Source organism: Cyprinus carpio, chromosome B15 (genome assembly GCF_018340385.1).
Source record: "Cyprinus carpio isolate SPL01 chromosome B15, ASM1834038v1, whole genome shotgun sequence".
NCBI classification, from domain to species: domain Eukaryota; kingdom Metazoa; phylum Chordata; class Actinopteri; order Cypriniformes; family Cyprinidae; genus Cyprinus; species Cyprinus carpio.
The window spans coordinates 17670411-17697343 of NC_056611.1; the positions used below are offsets into that span (position 1 = coordinate 17670411).

The 26933-nt window shown below is 36.8% G+C and overlaps 1 protein-coding gene across 1 annotated transcript; it reads right to left on the reverse strand.

The window, feature by feature from the left end:
• Positions 1-4918: 4918 nt before the first annotated feature.
• On the reverse strand, positions 4919-26194 carry LOC109058034 (max-binding protein MNT-like). The gene is made up of 6 exons (XM_042739563.1): positions 25917-26194; positions 20222-20786; positions 20051-20092; positions 19102-19213; positions 8922-9114; positions 4919-8129 (listed from the first exon to the last, which is right to left on the reverse strand). The coding sequence occupies exons 1-6, from the start codon at positions 25987-25989 to the stop codon at positions 7396-7398; spliced, it is 1719 nt and encodes a 572-aa protein (XP_042595497.1). The 5' UTR covers positions 25990-26194; the 3' UTR covers positions 4919-7395.
• Positions 26195-26933: the final 739 nt, after the last annotated feature.

Here is a 26933-nt window from a genome sequence, read left to right on the forward strand (position 1 = left end):
AAGGGCGGCTCCTGATGCCCAAACAAACAAAACCCAAGAAATTCAGGAGGGTGGTGGAGCGGAGGCGGAACGGGGGAGGGATGGAGGGCCAGGTGCGTGAAAAGGAACAGGAGCTGGAGGGTGGAGCAGTGACAGACAATGGAGCAGAGGGGGACCTGGGCCGTGGAGCAGATCCAGAGCAATATGGAGCCATGGCGGTGCAGGCCTAGTCTGAGTGGCCTCCATGGCCATGGCAGGACAGGCAGAGAGTTCGTGGACGATCTCCTTGGCCTCTTCTTGAGGTTCTGCAGTGGACGCCGCTTCCTCTGGAGGTACTGGAGTGAATTTTCGGTCAGGAGAGGTCTCAGGAACAGACTCGTGGACAGGAGAGGTCTCTGGAGCGCAGTGTGCAGCCCACACACTCAAAATGGTGACTGCCATTACTGGAAGCACTGAGGTCAATGGAACAGTCTCTGTGACAGCCATGACATGGTGAGACTTAGGCTTGGCCAGGGACTCAGGAGTGGCGGCCATCTTGGCCGGGGACTCAGGCATGGCGGCCATCTTGTGTGAAGGCCCTGGCTTGACAGGCATGTCGTGACCAGACTCTGGAATGGCGGCCGTGTCGTGACCAGACTCTGGAGGATCAGCTACAACGTGTCGAGACTCTAGAATGTGCTTCTTTATGAAGAGACTCTTGTGTTGCGGCCATCTTGCGACGAAGCTCTTCAATGGCAGCCATGTTGTGGAGAATCTCATGAGAGACTGGCATGATGTGAGCAGGCTCTGGCTTGGCAGGTATGATGTTAACAGGCCTTGGGGTAACAGGCATGGCGTGGAGAACTCCTGACATGACAGTGGGGATGTGAGAATGCTCTGGCGCAGAGGGTACAGCACAATTGCGGGGTTCCTCATCCGCAACTCCCACAGTAAGAGGTGAACCAGCCAGAAAAAGAGCATGGTCAATATATTCTTCTAGGGTGGCAGAGCATCCATATCTGATCTGGCATCAGATCAGATAAACAGTCTTTGAGTCCCTTACAAAAAATTCCAGTTTATTTTCAAGGTGCAATCCAAACATCCAAACAGAGACTTCAGACTTGACTTGAACAGACTTGAACAGCAGGGGACAATGGCAAAAACATGGCTACTTATAACAGACAATGATGGACACATGGCATGAACAAACCAATGGGGTACAAGACACATGACTAAAGCAACCAACGAGCAAACAGAACTGATAGTCACATGACAAGACAATAACCAAAGAGAACATGACACATACACAAGGCATAGATAAATGTGGGCAAGGAAAGCATGACACAAACAGCATAAATCAAACTACAAAATAAAAGACATGAAAACAATGAACAAGAAAAAAAAAACCAAAACAGACCTTACATTCATTTGAAATATTTCTCTCTTTTTTTAAACATTATTAATGTCTTTAACTTTTAAGCAATTTAATGGATGCTTGCTGAATAAAAGTATTAAATTCTTTCCAAAAAACAAAAGATCTTACTAGCCTCACACTTTTGAACAGCAGTGTCTATATAAGAAAAATAAATTATACAATTACAAAAATAGCAATCTATTAAAACAAACAACTAAAAAATGAACTGGTGCCTTAAATTTGATTACAGTATAATAAAAATACAGTCTCTGTGTTTTTTGACCACCTTTAATGTTAATTAATAATAACAAAAAAATGGAGTGAAAACTCATTATCAAAATAAATGCTAAGTAGAAATAACAAGAAATTAAAGTAAAAAAAAATGCTGATGATCTCTTTAATCCTGACATTGAGAATTAGCATAAGTGGCAGTGGTATTGGTGTCCTTGTATTCTAATCTCAGATATTCTGGATCATTGTGACATGGAGATTTATATTTCTTTAATGTGTGAAGGTTTTTTTGAGTCTCCTTCGTCATCAGCTTACTCTTTGACCTTCCTCAAAAAAAGATCTTAGTAATTCATTTATATACTGAATTTGCAGTACAAGCTTCATGTAACTGGAACTGTTTTTATAGGCTATTTAGATTAACTTCTTAGTATTTTATTTTCCACAAACGGTCCATCAATGTTGAATAATTTCAGTCCATATTCACCTCATTTGTTCTTCTTCAGTTCTCAGGACTGTATATTGTGTCATTGGTGGCGATCCTCGTTGGTTTCATCATGTTTAACACCGTCCCTTCGCTGAACCGAGCTCTTGCCCCGGCATCTAATGAGGAAGGTTGTGAGTTTGATAAGGACAGCACTCAAGGCTGTGTGGATGAGACAACCTGTGCACAAGCAGAGCAAGATCAAATCAAGAGCCCAGTGAATGAAAGACAGTCAGCATGTCTCGTCATAAACAGTGTTAAAATGTAGTTTTATTAACTCATGGTAAAACACAGACTATAACTTTTTTTTTTTTTGTTGTTGTCATTATATTTTAATAGTGGTTTATGTTGATAAATCAAATGAATAATCTGCATTTGTATCTGTGAGAGTATGAGAGTATGACGTAGGCTATATGTTCTAATCTTATGACATTTTGTGCGTTTAAACCACTGATCTTTAATATAGAACATATATAGATCAGTGGTTTAAACAAATAAATTATATCACTGTTGGCAAACAAATTGATATTTATGTGCAAATGGATCTGTGGATGCCACTGTTGTCACTTTAAACCAGGGGCACGTTCAAGCTCACACCGGTGCGCAACGTTTTGCTACGTTTTCCGGGTTGAACGACACATTTCCTGGAAACGGTGTGCAACGGGTTTGAGATGCGTTTTCTCTTGTTTGGTGGGTGTGTCAGAAATGTCGGCCCAATCAGCGGCAGCATGTATATAAACCACGCGGTATTAAAGAGACACCTCGCACAATGGGTCCTAGTAAAGTAGTTTACAAATGTGTCCGCTGCAGCTCGGTATATGCAACAATTGAAGACATTAGAAGACATGTTTGCCTTAAGAGTTTTATAGTAAAATATAGCATATCACCATGATGATGTAGTTGTTTATATATTTTTAACTTCATTGCAAGGCAAGTTTATTTATATACCAAATTTCATACACAGTGGTAATGAAGTGCTTTACAAAAAATGAGAATGATAATTAATACAAGGTATTTAAAAATTAAGAACTAGAAATAAAATAATTTAAATTAGAATTGATTAGCTACCAGGAGATAAAATAGATGTGTTTTCAGTCAGAATTTGGTAAGATGTTCTCTTTCATTCTGGACGGCAAGGGCAGTGACTGTAACATCGAGGGTACTTTGCAGTATTAAACAAGTATTTATATCAATATCATCAGGCTCCGAAAATTCTTCAAAAAGAACACAGAGAATGGCCTTCTCAGCTGCCATAGTTGCAACGCTTGCGTCATCACAACAGGGTGTTCAACACGCCACCGTTTCCGTTTAAAAAACGTTTTGCAACGTTTTGTCGGGGCTGAACGCAGCCCTGGGCTCTGAACCATTCAAGGAACTCAAACCGGAAACGAACGAAATTTTGAAAGGAACGGAACCAGGAATTCCATTAAAATGGCCATTAACCGTTTAATAACGTTATTTTATCGTTCCATTTAATATTTGAAATTTGCTGTCAACCAATCACGAATTCCAGTAGTACAGCCTATATTTTTGTTTTCTTTGCACATATAAAGTATTCTCGTAGCATCGTAAAACCACGGTTGATCGTTAAAACAGCCCATGTGACATCAGTGGATCAACCGTAATTTTATGACGCTAACTACATGGATTAACTGCCAAAAGTAAGTGGTTTGCTTAAAGTTCTGTTTGAGGTTTAACCCTTGCGCTCCTCATTTGGGAGTCACACTCATGGTCTTCGCATCAAAAGTGACCGGACACCTGAAATTTATCTTTCTTTTTTCTTCAGTAAAATCAATCTAATATATTTTTGTTCAATAATATTTTTTCTTTTGTATTTTGAGAGAATTTTATGGTAATAATTAATATTTATGCAATAACTATTATACATTTTTCCAATTGAAAATAGTATAAAAATATTCTCTAATTTAAAAAAAATAAATAATAATAATTCAATGCAGTATCTGATTAAAATAGAGACTAGGCCTTTAAAATATTTTTTTAAAGGCAGATTAGCACCTCCTGGTGAGAGCAAAGAAAGAAAAACATGTAATTTCATGGTGTAACCACTAGATCCCTGTATAGGAATCTATAGAGAGGCTTTTGAATTCCCTAGGTGTTTTTATACATAATTGTTTACTTTTATTAATTTGCGGATTTAAATGTATATTAAAGCATTCTTTCAAGACTACTTTTTGTCAAGGTTTATATTTTTTGTTGTTTTAAATATTGATTTGAAGCGTCAGTTTTTGAATTATCATTACTTCAGTCAAACCTGAATACAGAAAGCATGTTGTTATACAAAACATTAAAATTCTATAAAAATGTACAAGTGTGTGTGTGTCCTCGCATGTGTGAGTGGGTGTGTTGATTTTGGACTCTAGATGTTTTAGAGTTTCACCTCTTCATTGCCGTGCAATTTTTCTGCATCATGCGGGATTTGTAGATTGTACACACAAAAATTTTCGTATTTAAATTTTTTTTGCTATTTTTTTGTCAGTTTTGACCGAAGACCATGAGTGTGACTATTTTTTTTCACGAGCGCTTAGCTTTTTCGAATCATGCCCTCAATTTTTTTGTGTGTTCACATTTTGTACCATTCCGATGATTTTTTAATATTTAAAATGTAAAATGATTTTTTTTTTTAAATTTTAACTGAATTCAAAAGGTTCCAATGTTATTTGGTTCCAAACGGTTATCAAAATATCTTTTGTTCTGCAGAAGAAACAAAAAAGTCGTAAAGGTTTGAAACAAGTAAATGATGACCATTTCATTTTTGGGTGAACTGTCCTTTCACTAGCCTGTCAAGTGCCCAAAAATGACTACTAAACAATAGGTAAATGTATCAAGATTTATTTTTTATTCAACATTTGTTCTTTTATTTATTTATGCTCCTCTTACAACATAATGGACAGTTAGGTCTATATGCAGCCCCAAATTTACAGGCTATATACAATTTGAACTTTCTCCATAGGGAAAACACACTCTATATATACGCATATATATAATATCAGTGTGAAAAGAGGTCTGAAAAGTTGCCCCAACATATATATATATAACTGTACATGGTCCCAGAAATTGAAAAGAACATATTTTAAAACGTTAGCACTGAAACAAGAATCATCCATCTACATGCGAAAACAGCCACATCAATTAGTCCAAGAATGTATACATCCAAGTGTGAATACACAAAACTAAAACCTGACAACCAAAATAAAAAAAGTTCAATGTGTTTTCTCTCACACGCTTACAGAAGCAAAACAACTGCAGGGACTCTTGCGCAACATAATGCTAGTGTAATTGGTAAACCTGGCTTGCTCTCACTGGGACAACCGACAGGGATCACAGTGTTAGTTTTAAATCAAATCTCTTTATACATACAGGCTGTGCTCTACCTGCAGAGCTGTGTAGCGGTCAGTGTGGCTCAATACAGACATCTTCCCGTCCAGGAATCCTTCACCATCTCTCAGACTCTTACAACTCTCCTGAAGCCTAAAAGATGTTTATTTAAGGAACACGAGGTGACATCAATCCACCTTCCAATTGCAACATTATTAGTCACTAAAACATAAAAAGCCTCTGAGAAACTCATTCACTACACAAACACACAAATGCATGTAACTTTAACACTCTGCTACATGACAAAATAACCGTGCAGTTATTTCCTGCACATATAATATCCAACATTTATCACCAGTGGCAAGATGAAGGCATTGAATGTGTTGGAATACATTCACAATGACATCCAGAATAATGTTTGCGCTGTTGCAAACTAATGGCTAGTTAATATGGTTCATACACCACTGAGCTGGATTGAAGTACTGTAGGTGGCTTTGTTAGTGAATAACTTAAAGAGTGCAGGTGCAGCAAAAGAACAATAGGGGGCGTCTGTGCAGCATTGAACAGGACTCCAGATTGACAACGTTAAAGGCACTCCTGTCAGATTCCCATGACTCACGTGACAGTCACACAACAATAGTGTCTATGCCAGCTAGAGCACTACAGATAAATCATGTAAACTCTGTAAAAAGACATTTTCTAATAGAAACATCTCACATACACTCCTGGTGTCAACTTCATGATTGACTATTGTACACTGCAAAAATGATTTTCTTACTCAGTATTTGTCTTGATTTCCAGTAAAACCCTCACTTTTTTAAATCAACAATATAATTATACATTAGCAAAACAAAATGGCTTGATACATCAAGTCTTGTTTTTTGAATAAACGTATCAAAGTTCAGTGAGTTTATGCTTATGCGAGGCAAGAAAGAAGCTTTATTGGAAGGGAAACAAGATTTTTTTTTCTTCTTGTTTAAAGCATAAGCGCACTTAATTTTGATGCATTTAATATCTTAATTCATCTTCTCAAGTAAATCTATCTTGCTTTAAGAATTTATAAATATCTGAAATGAAAAAAAAAAAAAAAAAAAAAAAATTAAGAAAATCATTTCTCCAGTGTAATGATGATGCTACATCTTGCATCAACTATAGTGGTAAAATATGACACCAAACTGACCAGGTAAATTGATTTTAAAGCGACAGTTCACAAAAAAAAAAAAAAAAAAAAAAAGATCATTCACTCATCAAGTCATTTTATGACTTTCTTTATCCTGCAGAACACAGAAAGAAGTTATTTTGAAGGGGGTTTTTTTTCTCTCCAGACAATGAAAGTCAACAGGGCCTGTGTGGTTTTGAACCCCAATGACTTTTATTGTACTAACAAGTACAGTTCATGTTCTGCAGAAAAAGGAAAGTCATACAGGTTGGAACGACAAACTCTCTCTTTAAGAACTGTAGGGACTTCAAGAACTGGTTCAGGATTCAACACAGTACAATAAACCTGGTCTAGCGGAGCTGAGAAGAGTATTCACATGAGGTGTGCTGTTAGTTGAGGAGTTAGTGTGAGGTATTATGGGGGCTGCCTTTTCATTTAGTCATTTAAACTAGTAGTCACACATATCAGGCTGGATGAGAGTCAATCTAGGCTGGGATCGCACCACAGTTTCATCATAATACACTTCACTAGAGCCTAAAACACACTGAGCAGCACACAAGCACTCTAGACTTTGCTTTTGCCCACACATAAAGATAAAACATCTCTTTTTGTCTTTTATTATATATCATTATATAGTAGACATTCAATAAATTTCTTTGTGTTGTGTTTATATACTTTCTTTTCATTTGGAATGTACTTGAGTCCTTTAGCTTTATAGTTCGCTTGAATGCAGTGCTGCATGTGGGGGCAGTCTCAAACGGGGCAGACCGGTCTATAAGTGTCTATGCTCTATCTGGGGGTCTGTATGTCAGCGCTTCAGGCCAGCTTTAGCGTGCTGACTGGGAAGGAGGGCATGGTCACCATTGTGACTGGGTTGAGGACGGTCTGGCCCACCAGTTGAGGGTGATGGGTAACCATCTGAGCACCCACTGGCATTTGCTTGGCTTGCGCGTTGGTCACCGAAGTGCCGTTCATCTGGCTGTGAGAGAGTGTTTGCGCGATGTGGCTCATGACTGCCGGCTGTGTGACTGTGACAGGCTGTGGGTAGATTGGCGGAAGATGGGCGACAGTGATGTGGCTAATGGATTGAGGTCCTGGGGCCAGCTGCACTGAGCTCGAGGAGGAAGGAGCGATGTGGGCCACATGCTTGGAGCCCGGCTGGATCACGCGGTTGACGGTTTGAATGACGGAGGCGTGTGACGCCGATCCCGCGTGGGCGATGACGGAAGGCTGCAGGCTGGCCGCGGTCACTATATGGGTCTGGGCTGGAGGTAGTGTCTGCGGGGTCACCACCTGGGCAGCAGGAGCGGACGCTGGGGTTGAGGTCAGAGCGGGAGCTGTGATTGGAGCGGCGGCAGCGATGGGGGAGAGTTGAGCTGAGGGAATGGGGGGTAAAGTCTTCGATGGATTGTGAGGGATGTGGATGTGCTGTGTTATGAGGGATGACACAGGACGGGACTTCTTTAAATCTTGCTGAAGCGCAGCAGGCACTTTGGGTAAGGCGCTGGGCATCTCGTCTTCGATATCTTCATCAATGTTGTCTTCACCTTCTGTAGAGAACAACAACAAAAAATGATAAGAAACTATTAATGGATTAAGTTAAAAACTATCAAAATAATAGCTTTTGTGGCTTTTAGTCAACTGCCATTAGCTTTGAAGCCACTTAATGTACTTTTAAAAAACATTTAGGATATACTGTATACAGCACTGTGTAAAAGTTTGGGGTGGGTAAGATTTTTTTTATACTAATGTAAAGTGTATTATGATCACCAAGGCTGCATTTCCTTAAAAATACAGCAAAACAATACAGTGGAATATTATTATTTTCTTTCTTTTTTCCTTTATTTATTACTTTTAAATAATATGCTGATTTGCTGCTCAAGAAACATTTCTTATAATAAAAAAATATATATATAATATAATATAATAATTTTGTGGAAACCATGATACATACAAAATGCTTTGTGGTTCATTTCATCCCACAGGATTTGCTGAGGTATAGAAAGCTCAAAAGAGCTGCACTGATTCGAAACGGAAATCTTTTGTAACATATATGCCTTTACTGTTACTTTTGATCATTTTGATGCATTGTTGAATAAAAGTATTAATTTCTTTATAAAAAAAAAAAAAAAAAACTTGCTGAACATAAACTTCTGAATGGTAGAGTTATGCAATTAAAAATCTCAGTTTTGCACAATCTGTGTTTGACCAATCAATCCCTACTGACTGAATCTCGGCACACAAATTTATGAAGTGATTTCAAGGACTTTTTCCAGCTCTGTCAAAAAGCATGCTGTCAATTAGCGTGGAAACCTGCAGATGAGGTCTTCTGCAGGACTAACCTGAGGCAGTGGAGGTGGAGGCCTGGTCATCATCTGGCTGGACAGTCTGTCGAAGAACACGGTCGATCTCAATCACGTCCAACCGCTGACTCAGCTCGTTCTTGAGCTCGGCCAGTCTCTGCTGCAAGGCGATCTTCTCCCGCGCCAAACGCTCCATCTCATGCTCGTAGTCCTTCTCCTTCCTTTTCAGAGTCTATTCGGGGAAACAGAGAAATAAATAAGTGAGCATTTTCCACATGCACCAAGAGCTGGCAGGGTGCACTTAAAGTCTATAGTCAGCAAAAAGACACAGCTGCAAGAATGAAATGTCATTTTGCTGTGCAGCAAAAAGGAGGTAAGAAGAATACAAGACCAGCATTCACATGCACTTACACCTGCTTGGCTTTTTCCTTAATACCCCATCTATGATTAAGGAAGTCCAGCTAAAGCAAAACAAAGAACCCAAGAAACCAGTAAGAGACATAAACTGCTGGATTGAAAGAACTGAAAATAGAGGAAGATATGTTATACTGTAGATAAATATATTCACTAACTAGTCCATAAATATAACTTGCAGATTAATAAATTTGATATGATTTGAATGATATGTTATAGATATTGGTATACTGGGTAAAAAGAGGCATACCATCATTACAAGATACTAATTTATGTTTTTATTTTTGTATATATAAAATAATAATCATTATAATGTAATTCAATGTAATGTAATTTAATAATATATATGTATATTACATATACATTTAAAATTCATTTATTTCTCTCTATAAAATAACTGGTCATCGTGTCAGGGTTTATTTTGTGATGATGATGATCAAAAATACCTCTTACATCTTGACAGAGCACTGTCAAGGCTGCTTATATTAATCCAATTTCTTATAAGGAAGACATTTGGGAATTTAGACGTGCAAGTAAAAAAAATGTCACATCATGCTTCTCTGTAAGTGTGCTTGTAATCATCTACAGGCGTAGATGTCAGTTTCTGCTTCTTCCTGGATGCCTCGGCCCCGCGAACACCTCCCCCACGGTCTGTTTTTACCCTGCCACTGCCACTCTCTCTTACTCACACAAACACGTGGATTACCCAAGGCATGACAGCACCTCCCACTTCTGGGAAAGCATTCACTTGCTGTGCACGAGTGCACACGCTGAGTAACCAGTGGGAGGAGCCCATGACACACGAGCTCAGCCAATCACAAGTGGACATCTGGGTAGTGTGAGCATGCTAAACAAGACTACATCTCTGCCTACCCAGAAAAACACACAGATACTGATACAACTTTACAAACATGAGTTAAACTGTAGATCAGAGAAACGAAACTCCAGACACACACACACACAGATAGAGACAGAAGGGAGGGACAGAGGGCAAGACACGGCACACACTGGGCTGGGCAGAACCGACCCAGTTTCCCTGCACTGTCAGCTGACGCATAAGAAACAAACAGGCAACGAGGACACAACAGCAGCTAAGGCCCTTAAGAGGATGGATCGAGAGAGATTAAAGGGTCTGTGCACAAAGAAAGGGAACTCCACAAAACTCAAATCCATGATGCTCAGCAATATATCTTACAGGGGAATAGAAACTTTAAAGTAGTAGTGATAATAATAACGATAATTTTATATATATTTTTACATTTTTATTTTTAATATAAAAAAATAAATATACAATGTAGTTTTACAATATGTACAATTTTCACAAAATAATGTGTGTGTCTGTGTATGTATGTATGTACACACTTTTTTAAAAGATATAACAATACAGGATGTAATAATCACAAAAATACATCTAAAAATACATTTTACATATTTGATTATAGATTACATATTGTATAAAACAATAATAATAATAATAATAATAATAATAATAATAATAATAATAATAATAATTCATGGTTATCAGTAATATGTCTGACAGGAAATAAATAAAATAAAATTTAACTTATAAATAAACATTGTTAACATTTTTAAAGAATATTTTACAAATACATGCACAATATTTTGGAAAATACTTATAAATGTATATATTAAAATAATATAATAAATAATAATAATAATAATCAAACAATCATACTCAATGTATTAATAATAAATAATAACAATAATAATAATAATAAATATATTTTATATATATATATATATATATATATATATATATATATATATATCTATATATATATATATATATATATATTTATTTATTTATTTATTTTTACAATTATTATAAATAAATACAGTATATTTAAATGACAAGCCTGAAGTCTGAAAGCTGAGGTTTAAAAATAAATCTTAGGGAACAATTCTGTGATGATGCAGATGAATCACTTAATTAAGTCACTGAAAAAGACAGTTCGAAATGATGTAGAAAAATGAATTTAAATTACCATTTCCATAAATCAGAAAATCAAAAATCACTGCATATAAGTACATTTAAAGAAACCCACTACTGACACACTAACCCTCAAACAATGAGCAATGACAATGGATGCATGTATCACACAGCACCACGTGCGCTGGACAAGCATGGCCCTGAAGAAATAATAACAGCGTGGAAAAAAGATCCAGGTCAGTCATTTGATATGTGTACGGGTGTGTGTAGATCGCAAGACAGAAGATAAAGGAGGACTCGCAGTTCGGCTCGGGGTCAATCAGGTCTCTGTTCTGCTGCGCTCTCGTGAATAATTACAGGACACTGGGCCAATCGATACACGCCACTTCCTTTCCAAAGCACAGAGTGGCCTTTCGCCTCTCAGAGGTGTCAGCGTATTTGTCTCAGCAAATTAGACGGTGGAGTACTCGAGCGTTGTCAAGGCAACAGCTGAAAACCGTCACAGTTGCTGTGGTAACAGGTACGGCGAGCGGGCAGCAGACTGTGACAGTGTGAGCATGTGTTGTCTGCACTGGGCAGCAGCATAAATCCTGTTTGATTGAGCACCTCTCAGCAGCTCCATATATAGGTCTGGTGTGCTAGACATATGCTTTACGCAACAACACTAACAGAATGAATCAGAGCAGATAGCGGCATACAATCTTAAGGAAAACGTGTGACCTCAGTTGATCCTTTACTTAGTCCTGCCTTTATTTTAGGCCTAACATTAACATTAAATAAGCTGAATTTTCAGCATCATTTCTCCAGTCTTCAGTTTCACATGATCCTTCAGAGTTCATTCTAAGATGATGATTGGTGCCCAAGAAATATTTCTTATTATTATTACCAATGTTGAAAACAGTTGTGTTGCTTAATTTTATATTATAATATTTTAATATAAAATTAAATATAATTAAATATAAATAACAATATAATTATATAAAGTTAAAAAGAATAACATTTAATTTAAACATTTTTATAAAATTAAATATAAAATATTATATATTTATAGTGCTGTCAAATGATTAATCGCCATCCAAAATAAAAATTTAGTTTACATAATATATGTATGTGTACTGTGTATATTTATTATGTATATATAAATACACACAAAGTATATATTTTGAAAATATTTACATGCATATACATTTATATGATTTTTTTTTATATTCTATATAAATATATTTAATATTTTTCTTAAATATATTCATGCATGTGTTTGTATTTATATATACATAATAAACACACACACATATATTATGTAAACAAAAACTTTTATTTTGGATTTGATTAATCGAGATTAATCATTTGACAGCGCGTCAAAACAATCGTTTTTTTTCTTTAATATATACATGAATGTGTGTATTTATATATCCACACACACAACAAAAATACACAGCACACACACATATATTATGTAAACAAAAACTTTTATTTTGGATTAATCGCGATTAATCAGCATTAATATACAGACCCCATACTTTTGAACAGCAGTATAAGTCATATTAGCATTCAGAAATGCATTAAAAATGTAATTATATGGAAAATATGGGAAAACATTGTTGCCAGGTCACTTATAACAGTGTATTAATACAGGATTACTGTCTTTTCTCCCCCCAAAATAATTTAACAATGTCTATATAATAATTTAACAAAACCAGAAGATAACATAATTCATCATAATCCATCATTCCAGTCGACAATAACACCCAATCAATTTTTCTTGATTGTGAGCACATTTTAATGAAAACCAAGCAGTTTGTTTCTATTGAATGTTCTGCAAAACTCAGCTGAGTTAATAACACTAACCAAACAGGGTGGAGCTTATCAAAGAGCCAATTACAAACAAACCTCCAGTTAAAAGAAAAATTCTAGATGCTGATTGGTTGAATACAGCATTCCAGTTGATCTAGTAACAGCGATGATGCGAAACACTTATCAAGTCAATGGCCAAAGTTAATAGCATTACCAGACCACATTTCTACCGCCACACAAATCTAAACCTGAATCCCAGTGTGAGCGTTTCCTAACATTACATCTGCACCCCGTAAAAGACAGTTACACAAGAGCCGTCTCTGGTCTTTTTTACAAGCGTGCCCTCCTTCCTCCATTCCTTGCTGGCTGTCTCCACCAGGCCCTCACTGACCCCACCTCCCACCGCTGATGAGGCATGCTGACAGCTCTCTGGTCTGTGTGCTGCATCAGGCACAACTCCAGCCCACAGCTGTGCATGCCTACCTCTATTAGTCACACACACACACACACACACACACACACACACACACACACACACACAGGCCGGCCTGCTCCACAAACACCCAAACCCACTGAACTCCTGATCCGCGGACTGGGGCCTCTTCACTCCCTCCCTCTGGCTTCAGCACAGAACGGCTAAACTGTCCGTGTTATTTTGGTATTTTATAGTTTACATTAATATTTTACATTTGATTTTAATTTAGTTTTTGGTAATTTTTCTAAAGAGTTTTCATTAAGCTTTAGCTTTTAGTTTAACTTTTAATTTAGTAGTTCAACTTAAACTAAAAAATATGAGTAAGTGAAACTAGATTCTGTTTTTTTATTTGATCTCATTTCAGTTTATTTCAAGGAATCAAAATGGTTTTATGATTTCAGTTAACAATAATAACCCTGTTCCTGACTGAATAGGAGATGTTATCATCTCCGGCACAGGAATAACAACATCTGGATGGTGTTTCAGGAGATGAATATGAATCGTTGTATTCATATTCTGGAGGTAAAATAAGGCCAGAGAGGAACATCTGCGTGAACAGCAGCTCTCAAACTCAAGGCTGACTTGAGGGATGAACTGATAGTGGCTTTAATTAGCTTTTGTACTCGGTTTCTCACAAGCCAAGCGCATGACCTCACCCTCCCCCATCGGTTTGCTCTGATCAGTTACTCACTGAAGCCACGCCTCCTGACTGCACACATGTGAACGTGTCGTCATGTTTATGTATATACAAGTGTGCATGCTTATGACAGATTTGTATGAGTTAAAAATGAACTCGCATGTAGTGTTAGGATGTCCTGCGTTTACAGACTCAGATCTGCAGAACAAAGAAAGGAGAGAAAGAGAGCCACGTTGCAGCCAGGCTCTTCCTCAAAAACATGCCAGCAGTAAAGGATATCCCATGACTCCAGTTTGAGGTCTTTGGTAACTTGGTCAGTTCAAGCACAGCTATAAATCTCACTGAGTCTCTGGTTTTGTTGTGATGCTAAAGATGAAGTCTTGTAGTGCAGTGTACATTTGTTTGGGGACAGATATAGATCAACCAACATTATTTCCTTTGACACTTTCTGTGACAAAAAAAAGAGTTTGGGTCTGATTAAATTACACAACGCTGTCAAATGTCAAATCTACTCAACTTAGCAGGTTGCTAGACAAATGAAAAAAAAAAAAAAGATAAGAAGATATCAAAGATATCAATTCTGGCTCACTTTCACAAAAATGAAAGAAAAACCAGTTGAGCATATTACTGTATTTTTAACCAAATAATTATAGACTTGTATAGAAGTGTATTAAAAAAAAACTATTAGCTGGTCTTAAAGGGGGATATATACATTAGGTCGGAATTTGTATTTTATAATTGCAACTGAACAGACAGTTGTTTTGAGAAAGTGCAGCTTTGTCGTTTTGCTAGACACTCCCTTCGAACAGTTCATGAGGATGGATAGACAATAACAGAATTTTCCATTTAAAGCAAATGATCTACAGATGGTGCGACTCATTTGGACAGACCAAAATTAGACATGTAGAAATGTCTGTCAGCCAGGATGAGACTGACATTTACCAAATGTTACTTGTTGAATCAGCTACATTGAAATTGCAGTGGTTTGTACAAGACAAATAGGCCTTTTAGCATGCATAGGAATCATGTGATCTAATCCCAAAAGGATAAACCACTAGTTCCTGTATGGCATGATATAGATGACGCAACTGACCCACATAGGCCTTACTATAGTGCTGACACGCACTGTTACACAAAGACAGGAAATGAATCAGGTGGATCTCAAAGGATTCCTTCTGGTTTTGCTCATCAGTCACAATCCTACTGAGACACCAGAGCAACATACTTTTTTTTTTTATACATTTACTTTATGCAACTACATCAAAACACTGTGCCAATGACAAAAAAAACTGACCTTGTAAATTTCCCAATCTACTACAAACCATCCAAAAAAAAAAAAAAAAAAAAAAATCTCAATACGATTATCTGGATTAAACAATACATCAGTCACTGGAACACAATGCACTGTTAAGCAAAACAGGTCCTGCAAGGTTTCTTAAATAAAAGGTGGCACTTAATGCGGGGTTTCAGGGATGTGGCTAAACTAAGATCGAGCTCGACGAGTGTGCCGTGCTGCGGCAGGAACAACAGCTGGAGGGGGCTGTCACAGGGGGTGACGTCACGCGGCTCTGTCTAGCCATGTGCTCGCTACTCATGTGGCCGCGGCAGGGAACATGATGAACGCGAGAGTGGGGGAAGGAGGAAAAAAAGCACAGAGGGAGGGAGAAACAGAGGAGGAGCTCTGAGCTACTAGAAAGAACAGGGAAACTCCTGAGACTCGTAGGATAACATTTAAAGCAGCAGTCACCGTAATCCACAGTTTACAACATGTTAAGTATTATGAGGCCAGTTTAGCATGAAAAATGAATACAAATGTGCAGTTTAATAGCGCTTTTGTGCATTTCAAATCAACATTTGTAAGTAATATGTGACCCTGGACTACAAAACCAGTCTTAAGTCGCTGGGGTTTATTTGTAGCAATAGCCAAAATAACATTGTATGGGTCAAAATTATCTAATTTTCTTTTAGGCCAAAAATCATTAGGATATTAAGTAAAGATCATGTTCCATAAGGATATTTTGTAAATTTCCTACTGTAAATATATCAAAACCTAATTTTTTATTAGTAATATGTATTGCTAAGAACTTCATTTGGACAACTTCAAAGGTGATTTTCTCAGTATTTAGATTTTTTTTGCGCCCTCAGATTCCAGATTTTCAAATAGTTATATCTCTGTCAAATATTGTCCTATCATAACAAACCATACATCAAAGGAAAGCTTATTCAGCTTTCAGATGATGTATAAATCTCAATTTCGAGAAATTGACCCTTATGACTGGTTTTGTGGTCCAGGGTCACTTAAGAAGCGTGAGTCAAAACCACAAGGACTGTAGTTTGACTAGCTCCTTAAGATTTTCCACGACAAGCAAATTTCTCTGAATATTCAGAGAAATTAAAGAAACAGCTCTTATATTCTCTCCAGAGTAACAGTATGTTAGTGTGTGTTTTCAGTATTAGCAGTAATATGTAACAGTGTGTATTTTAGTATTATATCTATACTATTTTTTTATTAAGTCTTGAATTATTTGGAATTTTTTTTTTTTTCCGTTTTTTATTTCAGATAGTTGCCAAGGCAAGATTTGTATTTTTTTTAATTTACGTTTTTCATCTTATTTTATTTTAATTATCATTTTAATACTGTTTTTAACTATTTTAATAGCTACGCTTTACAACAGGTTTCCATTTGTTAACATGAGTTAACTACATTATTTAAAATGAATTAACCATGATAAAATAGTTTAAACATTTATTAATCTTAGCTAATGTTCATTTGATCAATATTTTATGGGGTAACATGAACTATCAATTATTATTATTATTAACTAAAATTAAGAATGATTAATAAATACTGTAGCAAATGCACTCATTGTATTCTTTTCTGTTTTAGACAACAGTAACAACACTGGTATATTACCCTGCCTAATACAGCATTGTCGCTTAAATCACTAATCAGTTACTTCACTTTGGAAGTCAAAAAGCAGATTTGGCCCGACGTCACAGGAATGTGTGAATCAGGTGCCATGAAGATGAATAAAATGAAGAGTAATCTCTTCAAACAATCCTCTTATTCAGTTCTGGAAGGAGCTGATTGGTCAGTGAGGGGAGAGTGGGAGGGTCCATGGACAGACGCATGGAGGTGGGGAAGTGGTGGGGGTTTCAGACCGTGGTGCATGGGGAGGAATGAGTGAGCGCTGTGCCACGGCCGCCTCCAGAGACCATCGCAAAACACACGTACACACAAACACAACACTAATCATTAAGAGAGAAGCCACGTGACCTGCGGGCACAGACACACACTAATCTTTTAGCAGGAACACAACATAACAGAAAGGGAGAGGGAGAGGTACTGTCTGGGAAACAGCTCAAATCACTGACTGACTGGCTTTTCTGTGAACCTTCAATAAATTATCACATGAGCTTCCCGCAAACCTGTCCTTCAAGAAAACATTCAAAGACAGCAAATATTTAGTGTCATTAATAATAATACATCCAGAGTGACTAACTAATAATAGCTATGCTTGTTACTTTATTATATTTTTTTAGTAGTGGAGGTATTTTTTGGTGGTGTGTTATAATAATACTAAGAAATGTTGTCTTATTTGATGGGGGGTATTATTTTTTTTTTTTAATACATGTAAATGACAGTAAATGGACTGTAAATGTAAACAAACAAACCCCTTCAAAAATATTATTACTATTAAATTATGAATTAAGTCATTTGAAATGTATTAGTTTTGTTGAATTAGTTTGCTCTGAGAGTAAGTGTAAACAAAATGGTTAAAAAAAGACTTATATCATTCCACCTCCTGCAAAACATTTAAATTTAAAATGAGGTGTTTATTAATTTTCTGTAAATTAATTAATTAATTATATTATTACTGAGAAGAAATTAATTAGCACTTTAAGTAGTGCTTCAATTATGTTATTGTAATTGACAACCTATAGTTTTTCTGTGCTAGACAAATACTGCTCAGGTTGACTATTTAGTTGACTATGCAGTTAAATAAATGTCTTATACTGTATATACACATTTAAAAATACATTTATGTATATTGTTTACATGATGACTTTACATACATTTATGATGCAGATACATTTAAAATCTAGCCTGCAGTTAGCTACTTTTTATAACTTACAGTATAGCTAAGTAGCAGTAGTGTGTAAATCTACAGTTTCAATGTAGCTTCACAGTACTAATTACAAAAATCTAAATTAAGATTCAACAGATCCACATATTCAATACAAATACTCATACTCAAAGCTTCAACCTCCCAGTATACAGATCACATTCTGGAAAAATCGTAGCAAATGGCTGGTTGTTTTCAACAGGCCATGTGCTTTAAATAAATACACCTTAAGCCTGGTTGAGCAACAGGCAGCAGAGAGCGGGAAAGAGCGATAATGCGTGGGCTGGGTCGTCCGTCAAAGCCACCAATGGCTAGAAGCAAGCGGCTTAAGGAGGGGGTGGGTGACGGCGCCGCGGATCTAGTGACACGAGTTCTGTTTCCACACTGCCCTAGTTTCCTGCACGTTGTCTTGTGCCTCGGCTAAATCAAATCCTTTGATTTGATTGGATTTCTTTTTCTTCTCCTAAAGGGCCTTGCTGTAGGCGTGTGCATGTGTGAATGAGGCACTGGTTTAATCAGATGAAGAGAAGGTGCTCTGCTCACACTGCAGGAGAGCAACTATCCATTTTCCCTCTGCAAATAAACTCAATCAGAGATCTTTAATCTCACGACTTTAGATCAATCAAAGCAACATTGGAAATATCTCAGTCCTCAGATGAAAGAACTGTAACTAACAAACTGAAGACGGCATCATAGTGTGGTTTCCCTCCTGCTCTTGCATTGTTTACGTGTGTACACATACACCTCAATCAAAGTCTGATGACATGGGTCGAGATACAGATGTACAGAAGACCGTGAAATGAAGATTTATCAGCGCTTACCTGAATGTATCGCAAAGCACTTCTCAGAACACTCAGATTGGAGGTCTTCTTTTCATCAACATTAGGGATGTTCTTCTTCAGGGTCTCAAAACACTCCTTTAAGTGAGCACGTCTGAGAAAAGGAGATCATTTATTATTACAAAAATGTTATAATAAGGTTTTATGTGGTATCAGCATTCACTTATTAACATTTACATAAACATTTATAAATTATAATACACTTATGAGACAATTAAGAGCTATATTCATTTTATCTGTATGTGAACAATAAAAATAACAATATATACATATATTATATATACACCTGACTTAATATATACATAATTTGATTGTATGTGTGTAATTTCTGTGCCACTAGCAGAATCCGTTTTTGATCAATTTGTTTATAGATCAATAGATCAATTTTTTTTAAGAAATGTATAATTGTTCAAAAGTAATATTAAAGGCATTAATACAGTAGTTCTACAAAAGATTTCCATTTCACATAAATGCTATTCTTTTGAACTTTTTATTCATCAAAGAATCCTTAATAAATGCATCATGGTTTTCACAAAAATATTAAACAGCACAACTATTTTCAACATTGATAATAATAAGAAGTGCTTCTTTAGCACCAATTCTGCATATTAAAATGATTTCTGAATGGTCATGTGACACTGCAGGCTGCTGAAAATTCAGCTTTGCAATCACAGGAAAAAAATTATAATTTTTTAAAGATTTTTTTTTTTTTTTTATTTTTTTTTAATTTGTAATAATAATTCAAAATATTATTGTTATTACTGTTTGTTGATTAAATAAATGCAGCCTTTGCATGCATAAAAGACTTCTTTCAAAAATATTAATAAATCTCTAAACATTTGACCGATGGTGTACATGCATCACCCTGTATGTGTAAAACATTGGTGAAAGGCACTTAAGTTTGGTAAACCAGCAGCAAAGATGACCTTACCTGTTTTTTTCAAGCTTATTGTGCACTTCTCTCGTTCCTGCCCTGTAAGCACAGGTCTTTAATAGTTAGCTCTCAAACATAATACAAACTCACAGCCGTAAAAAACCAACGATAAAAGTTTTCACATGATTCAGTCTTATTCATTGGTTAACATAGTGATAAATAACTCACCCTCCAGGTCTCTTCTTGCCATCAAAATTACGGTGGTCATCAGGCGGGCTGCCTCTGACCGCAGGGCTGGATTGGGCTGAAGGAGGTCCAGGCTGAGGGAGAAGTGCATGCTGGGAAGCTGTGACGATGGGGCCCGGGTAGGTTTGGAGCTGCTGGGCTGGTTTGGTGCCATTAGACTGAGACAGTGATGTGGGCTCTGCCTTCACCTGAGACGAGATGAGGGGGCGCTGGTGCAGTGCCTGCTGGTTTGGCAGCGAGTGGGTGTCTTTTCTGGGTGGCGTGAGGGGGGGCGCTGCCGATGGGCTGAGAGCTGTGATGGGGGGCGGGGGCAGAGCGGGTGGAGTGGAGGACACCACTGAGATGGGGATGACCGTGATGGGCATGGTGGGGGGAGGGGGAGGGGGAGGAGGCTGTGCCGGGACAGGTATGTGGCGATGATCAGGGCCGGACTCCTCCACCCAGGTCACATGGTTCATTCGAATGGGTTGAGTGTAAGAGTTAACTTCTGCTCTCCGCTTCTCCGCCTCTTGCTCACGGCGCCGTCTTTCCTGAAGCTCATTCTCTTCTGTTGAAAGAAATATAGGAACAAAATTAATTACTTATCCAAATTCAGAACCAACTGGAGCTTTAATGGCCCATATTGATATTAACATGATAAACATTTATATGGAATGCATCAATATTAAAAGACCAATAGTTATATACCAGTTATTTTCATGATATAACTGATAACCAATGAATGAATTTTGAAATGATATATTATATTGTCTAAATAAAATTAAAATCAAACACTAAAAAATTTAAGTAATTTGAATTTAAATTTAGGTACCACAACATTAAACATTGTAAGGTTTGCTTTTAAGATGACATTTAACAGACTTATAAATGTGTTTTGAAAGATTAAGTAAGTGTTACATGACAAGTAATCTATATGTAAAAAAAAAAAGTGAAAGGAGAATGACAAATTATATTTTCAATCAGTGTTATTTTAGTATTTTCATATCCTATTATTTTTTTATGTTTTTAATTAGCTTTTATTTTGATATTGTCAGTTTTCATGTAATTCAAATGTACGTTTTAGTGATTTTGTTATGAGCTCTTGTCATTTTTAACAGCATTTTTATATTTCTATTTATCATTAATTTCTTATAATTTTAGTAATCATATTAACTCAATTAAGTTTTTTAGGTTTACATTTTATCCATAATTTTTTAATTATATTTTATTTTAGCCTAATTTCAATTACCAAAATATATTTTTAATAGTATTAAATTTAGTTAATAACCAAAATGTTTTCAATATCAAGCCAGCGATACCAGTAAATAAATAAATAGTATATCAGCAGATAACCAAATGGATAAACCAAATGATAACATAAATTTGATGGTAATAATTATTCTATTCTTAACCATTTAATTTAAATTTTCAGTTAACATCCAAAACAGGCATAAAAGAGAAAAAAGGATGTCCTGTCTGTCTGCAGTCTCTCTTATTGTTATCTAGTAAACAGCTTTGAAGGAAATGTAGAAGACTGAACTATATGTTGGACATTAATGGTAACCTCTGACCTTAAACATATGATGTGATGACATCTCATCTAAACTGGGGAAAAAATATAGAGACAGGGCAGCCACAAATCAATATGGGTCAACAAACCAGCCTGAGATTATATCTAGCTCAGAGTGAACTCTATTAAAGGAGCTTTTGTGTGCGTACAGATAAATAAGTGTTACTGGTTAAGAGTGGAGGATAGAGATTCCACTGTTAGAGCAGCACATGGTGTACAGGCTTCAGGCTAAAGTTTCTCTGGCCTAAATGGTAACACGATGCTCGTCCCCCTCCTACCACACTCCCTTCTTCAAGCAGGGCTGCTCCAAAACACCACAGGATGGACTTGGACTCCTTAACCTTCGTCAAACCTTCAGCATCAATTATACATGCTGCTGCACTCGAGTTAACACCGTTTAAGAAATAGTAGAGACACTGGAGAGACACACAAACTGCTTTTTGACTCAGAGAGGAGAACTAGAGCTTCAGCACGCGATGCATTATTAAAGGACTTCCACTGCTGTTCAATAGTAAAGTAATTAAGGAAGCTACATCTATTTTAAGTGAAAGGATTGGTCGCAGACTGAATTCAGGCTGAAAAACATTGTCACTTTTTTTTTAGTTAAACGTTCATCCCGAGTTTAAATTGCAAACCAAGGTAACTGAAAGTAACCCATTCATCGGTTGATTTTCCTGAAATCGCACATACTGTGGCATATTCAACACTACTGTGTTTGTTTGAGCAGCGTCTGAATGTTAGAATAAAAAAAAAAACTATAGAATCAATATAAAATTAACATATTCACTACAATTGAAATGTTGGAGGTCAATACTAAAAATACAATAAAAACAGCAATATTTTGAATTATTATTACAAGTTAAAACAACTGTTTTCTAAATTATGTGTTTTAAATTTTAATTTATTTCTGTGACGCAAAGCTGAATTTTCAGCATCATTACTCCAGTCTTCAGTGTCACATGATCTTTCAGAAATTAGTCTAATATGCTGATTTTCCGCTCAAAAAGCACTTAGTATCATCAATGCTGAATATTTTTGTAGAAACTACAATACATTTTTATTCAGGATTCTTTGATGAATCGAAAAAGAACAGAATTCAAAAGAAGTCTTTATCACTTTTAAAATGATCATTTAGTGCCTCCTTGCTGAATAAAAGTATTAAAAATTAAATCAAACACTAATTTTTTTGGTTTCATTTCGTTTAGTGACTGAAATTACACTTCACCTTTAAACAACTTAAAACCATTTTATTAACAGTAAAACCCTATAAATAGAATTTTTTGTTTATTTTCGTTTTGTGATATTATGTTTTTATATGCTAAAGTGCATTTAGATATTAGCTCGCTGTTGTGGGGTTAAAGCAGAATTATCCTGATCAGCGGTTTTATGGTTAATCCAAATCAAGTCATTCCAGAAGCTTTCTGTATGTCCCTTACATTACTGCTTTTATTATTCCAATTATTTCAGCACTCACCTAGGCTATGTATAACAACCCGAACTGGTCAAAAAGCTTAAAATGTATTAAGAACATAGCACTGAAGAAGCTCTGCTTCATATCAGACAATTAATAGCAATCAAAATATCAAAAAATGAATCACTGCACAACCTAATGCTACCAGTTTTAAAAGAATCCTCTTAACGCCCCGGGAGGTAAAGAGGTCACAGGTATACGTGGTGCCCTAGATAAACTGAAAAAAACTCAGGTGTGTGTGTGTGCCTAGAACGTCATGAATCTCATTAGGGTGAAAAGCCAGACAGCATCAAATCATGCGTGCGCTCAGAGGATAATGAGACTTTTAAGACAGGCATTCTTATCGTGTGTGTGTGTATGTGTGTGTGTGTCAGCAAAGGGGGTGGTGAAAACTAATCTCAGCCAATCACAGCACAGCAATCCACCCCCACCAGTCACCACTATGCTATTTGAACAGCGCAAGCTTCCTCCTGCTGAAAAGATATGCGGGTGGAGGGGGGGGTGTCTAGTTCCTATGGAACCAAACAAACAATTACCAGAGTACACAAGGAAGCACAATACACACGAACCAGCAAGCCTTTCAAGTGAAGTGACTGTTCTGTCCCTTTAAAACACTCGATTTCCTGACAATGGAGCTGTGTTAACGGCTGATTAATTAATGACACGTTATTGATATATTTTAAGTAAAAGAGGAAAAAACAGCTCCCACATGCATAAACGCATATCAAGGGTCCACGTTTCTTTGAATACGTCTACTTGTGCCAAACTGGAGAAGAGAAGCCCTCAAGTGCTTTTTTAAAGATAATTTCTCTGGACAACACCTGACTGAAGTAATCTGGTGTACTTTTTTAACAGCTATAGAGGGCAAAGGTGTAACTGCACACAGGAAATGACTGTCCACCAGCGTGCGATGCAATTTACAGCCCAGCATTACAAACTGCAAGCCGAGTAGAATTACAGTCAGCTGTGGTGAAATATACAGAAGTGAAACTGATCGAGAAGACTTCTATCACAAGCTTAGACTGGTTAGTAAAATAATAACCTGATCAGCGGTTTTATGGTTAATCCAAGTCAAGTCATTCCAGAAGCTTTCTGTATGTCCCTTACATTACTGCTTTCATTATTCCAATTATTTTAGCACTCACCTAGGCTGTGAATAACAGCCCGAATTGGTCAAAAAGCTTAAAATGTATTACGAACATAGCACTGAAGAAGCTCTGCTTCATATCAGACAATTAATAGCAATCAAAATATCAAAAAATTAATCACTGCACAACCTAATGCTACCCCCTTTAAAGTATACAATTAGCAAATTCAAAAAAGAAAATACAAATATAATATTTAATTTTCAGAATACATTTGATTTATATTTATATATCTAGAAATAGAAAAATCATCTAAAAAAAAAATCAACTAATCAATCATTTGTATACAAGTACAATTTCCATAAATATTCATTCGTATCAAGTTCATTCATCATGGAAAAAAGTGTTGCTTGTATTTTTATATTTACTTATGAATAGAACTGCCTTCTGAATCTTTGCAATTACATATTAAAATAATAACGTGATAAAACGATTATATTTATCATGATCAATTGCTAAACATAATACTGTATTTATGATTTTTTATATTTGTTAATTCTATTTATCCTCATAAATAGCTGATTATTTGATACAGGCCTATCAAAATATCTAAACTGATTGCGTGACCCACACAGTCAACAAGCTTATCATGTAAATTCTTCCTGAGAATGTCACTCTTCCAGTATTGTTTGTCAGTGCACCACTATGATCCAAAACCGCAGGAGTGTGTTATATAACTGCAGTACATTTTGGAAAAGCAAGCAGGGGGTTAATGTCCTACTTTCCCTCTGGTTGTAAACCCCCTCCCTGCACAGAGCAGAGCCTGGCGCGCACATGGAGCGAAGGGGGAGGGCTCTGTCCACGCGGGTCTTACATGAGGGCGTGGTTACGGCAGACGCGTCACCGAGCGCATGAGGGGCGTGGCTAAGGCGGACACGTCACCGAGGCTTCAGAAAGCGCCAGTGGACGCATGCAGCGCGGGAGAGAAAACAATAGTGTGAAATAAATACACCGTTCACTATTGCGCTAAAAACACTCTACGAAAATTCACTAAAACATTACATCCATTCACTTCTACAAAAAGGGTGCAAATAAGAGCCGCGTAATGTGATACTTGGGTCATTATGTAAAGCGCAACTGAACTGGCACTCGCGCACGTAACGTTACTTGTTAAGCCACCGCCCTTAAAAGCAAGCAGGTATGTTTTCCTACATCGACACTGCAACGAAGTATTCAATCACGAACTATCCCAGCATTCAAAGCAGATAAACTTACATTCTCTGTATTTTAATTCATGACTGTCACTATCCGGAAAACACCAGTTTACTAGTACCCTATAAAGTAAACGTAAGGATACTATACTGCAGTTTGGCAGAGTCGTGGTATTTTTGGCGTATTATAACATATTCAATGTCACGCGCTACACTGATTCCTGCTATCAGGTAGCTTGTGACATCCCGTGCAACAATGCCTCATATTAACCCCATACTACATTAGAGAACGACACTGATTCATTAAAGTGATCCTCTGCCTGTCATAAAGGTGTACGTCCCTATATTTTCCTTTTCTTACCACGTGCTTTCTGTTGTTGCAGGGCTTGCAATTCCAAAAACTTCGCCGCCTCTAAAAGCGTCTCGATACTCATCTCTGTTTCTTGCTATGGTCCAAAAACGATTGGAGAAATGAATTAAAAATGCTAAATGGATAGATTCGAATGTTTCTGCTCGGGATCCAATCTTCTCGTCTATAAAAAAAAATAATAAAATAAAAGGAAAGACGTGACTGGATCCCCCTTGAAGTCACTCTTCCACGCACGTAGAGGAGTCACAACAAGATGGCGGGTGATTCAGTCAACATATCGGGTCATTGTACAGACAGCTGGGCTCCGCCCCCTGCACCAACGCCCCGCCCACACACGCCAGTCTTTCAAAACACGGAGATGGCCGTGTTCTAATAACCGCGTATATTCGACGAATTACGATACAAAACAAACTGACATAAGGTCAGTAATACGTGTAGCACAACTTCTCTTCGAAGTTGCTTATAAAGGCCGAAGCAGAACGCTTAAAATATAAAACGTCAAATCCAGGTTTTAGGCAATACACGTACACATACCACGCCTCTAGCTGATTAATAAAACATGAGATTAGAGCAGCCAATAGGAACGCAGGACACCAGGCATGGTATCTGCTCACGTGGGTGTCATTCTGCGCGTTTACCACGCCAACTAAAAACGAAAATGTAACCTGCAGTGCTGTTTCTGATTCAGTCACTATTTAAACAGACAACGAGTATCGATAAACAGTCCGCAGTAACATCAAAGAGCACTGTCGCCACGAATCAAAACACTGTCATTTCTCTGACAGATGAAAAATATTTCTGAAAAATAACACACGTATATGTGTGTGTGTAAGTGTGTGTGTGTATTTATGTAAGACAACACGCACTGCTTTACAGCAAAACCTAAAGAATTAAGTACGAAAAGTGAAAGTTATATTTAACTAAATGTATTTAGCCTTCTACACTACTACATATTTACATTAATTCATAAAAACGAACCATTCACTGTGACCAGATATGCATAACTTT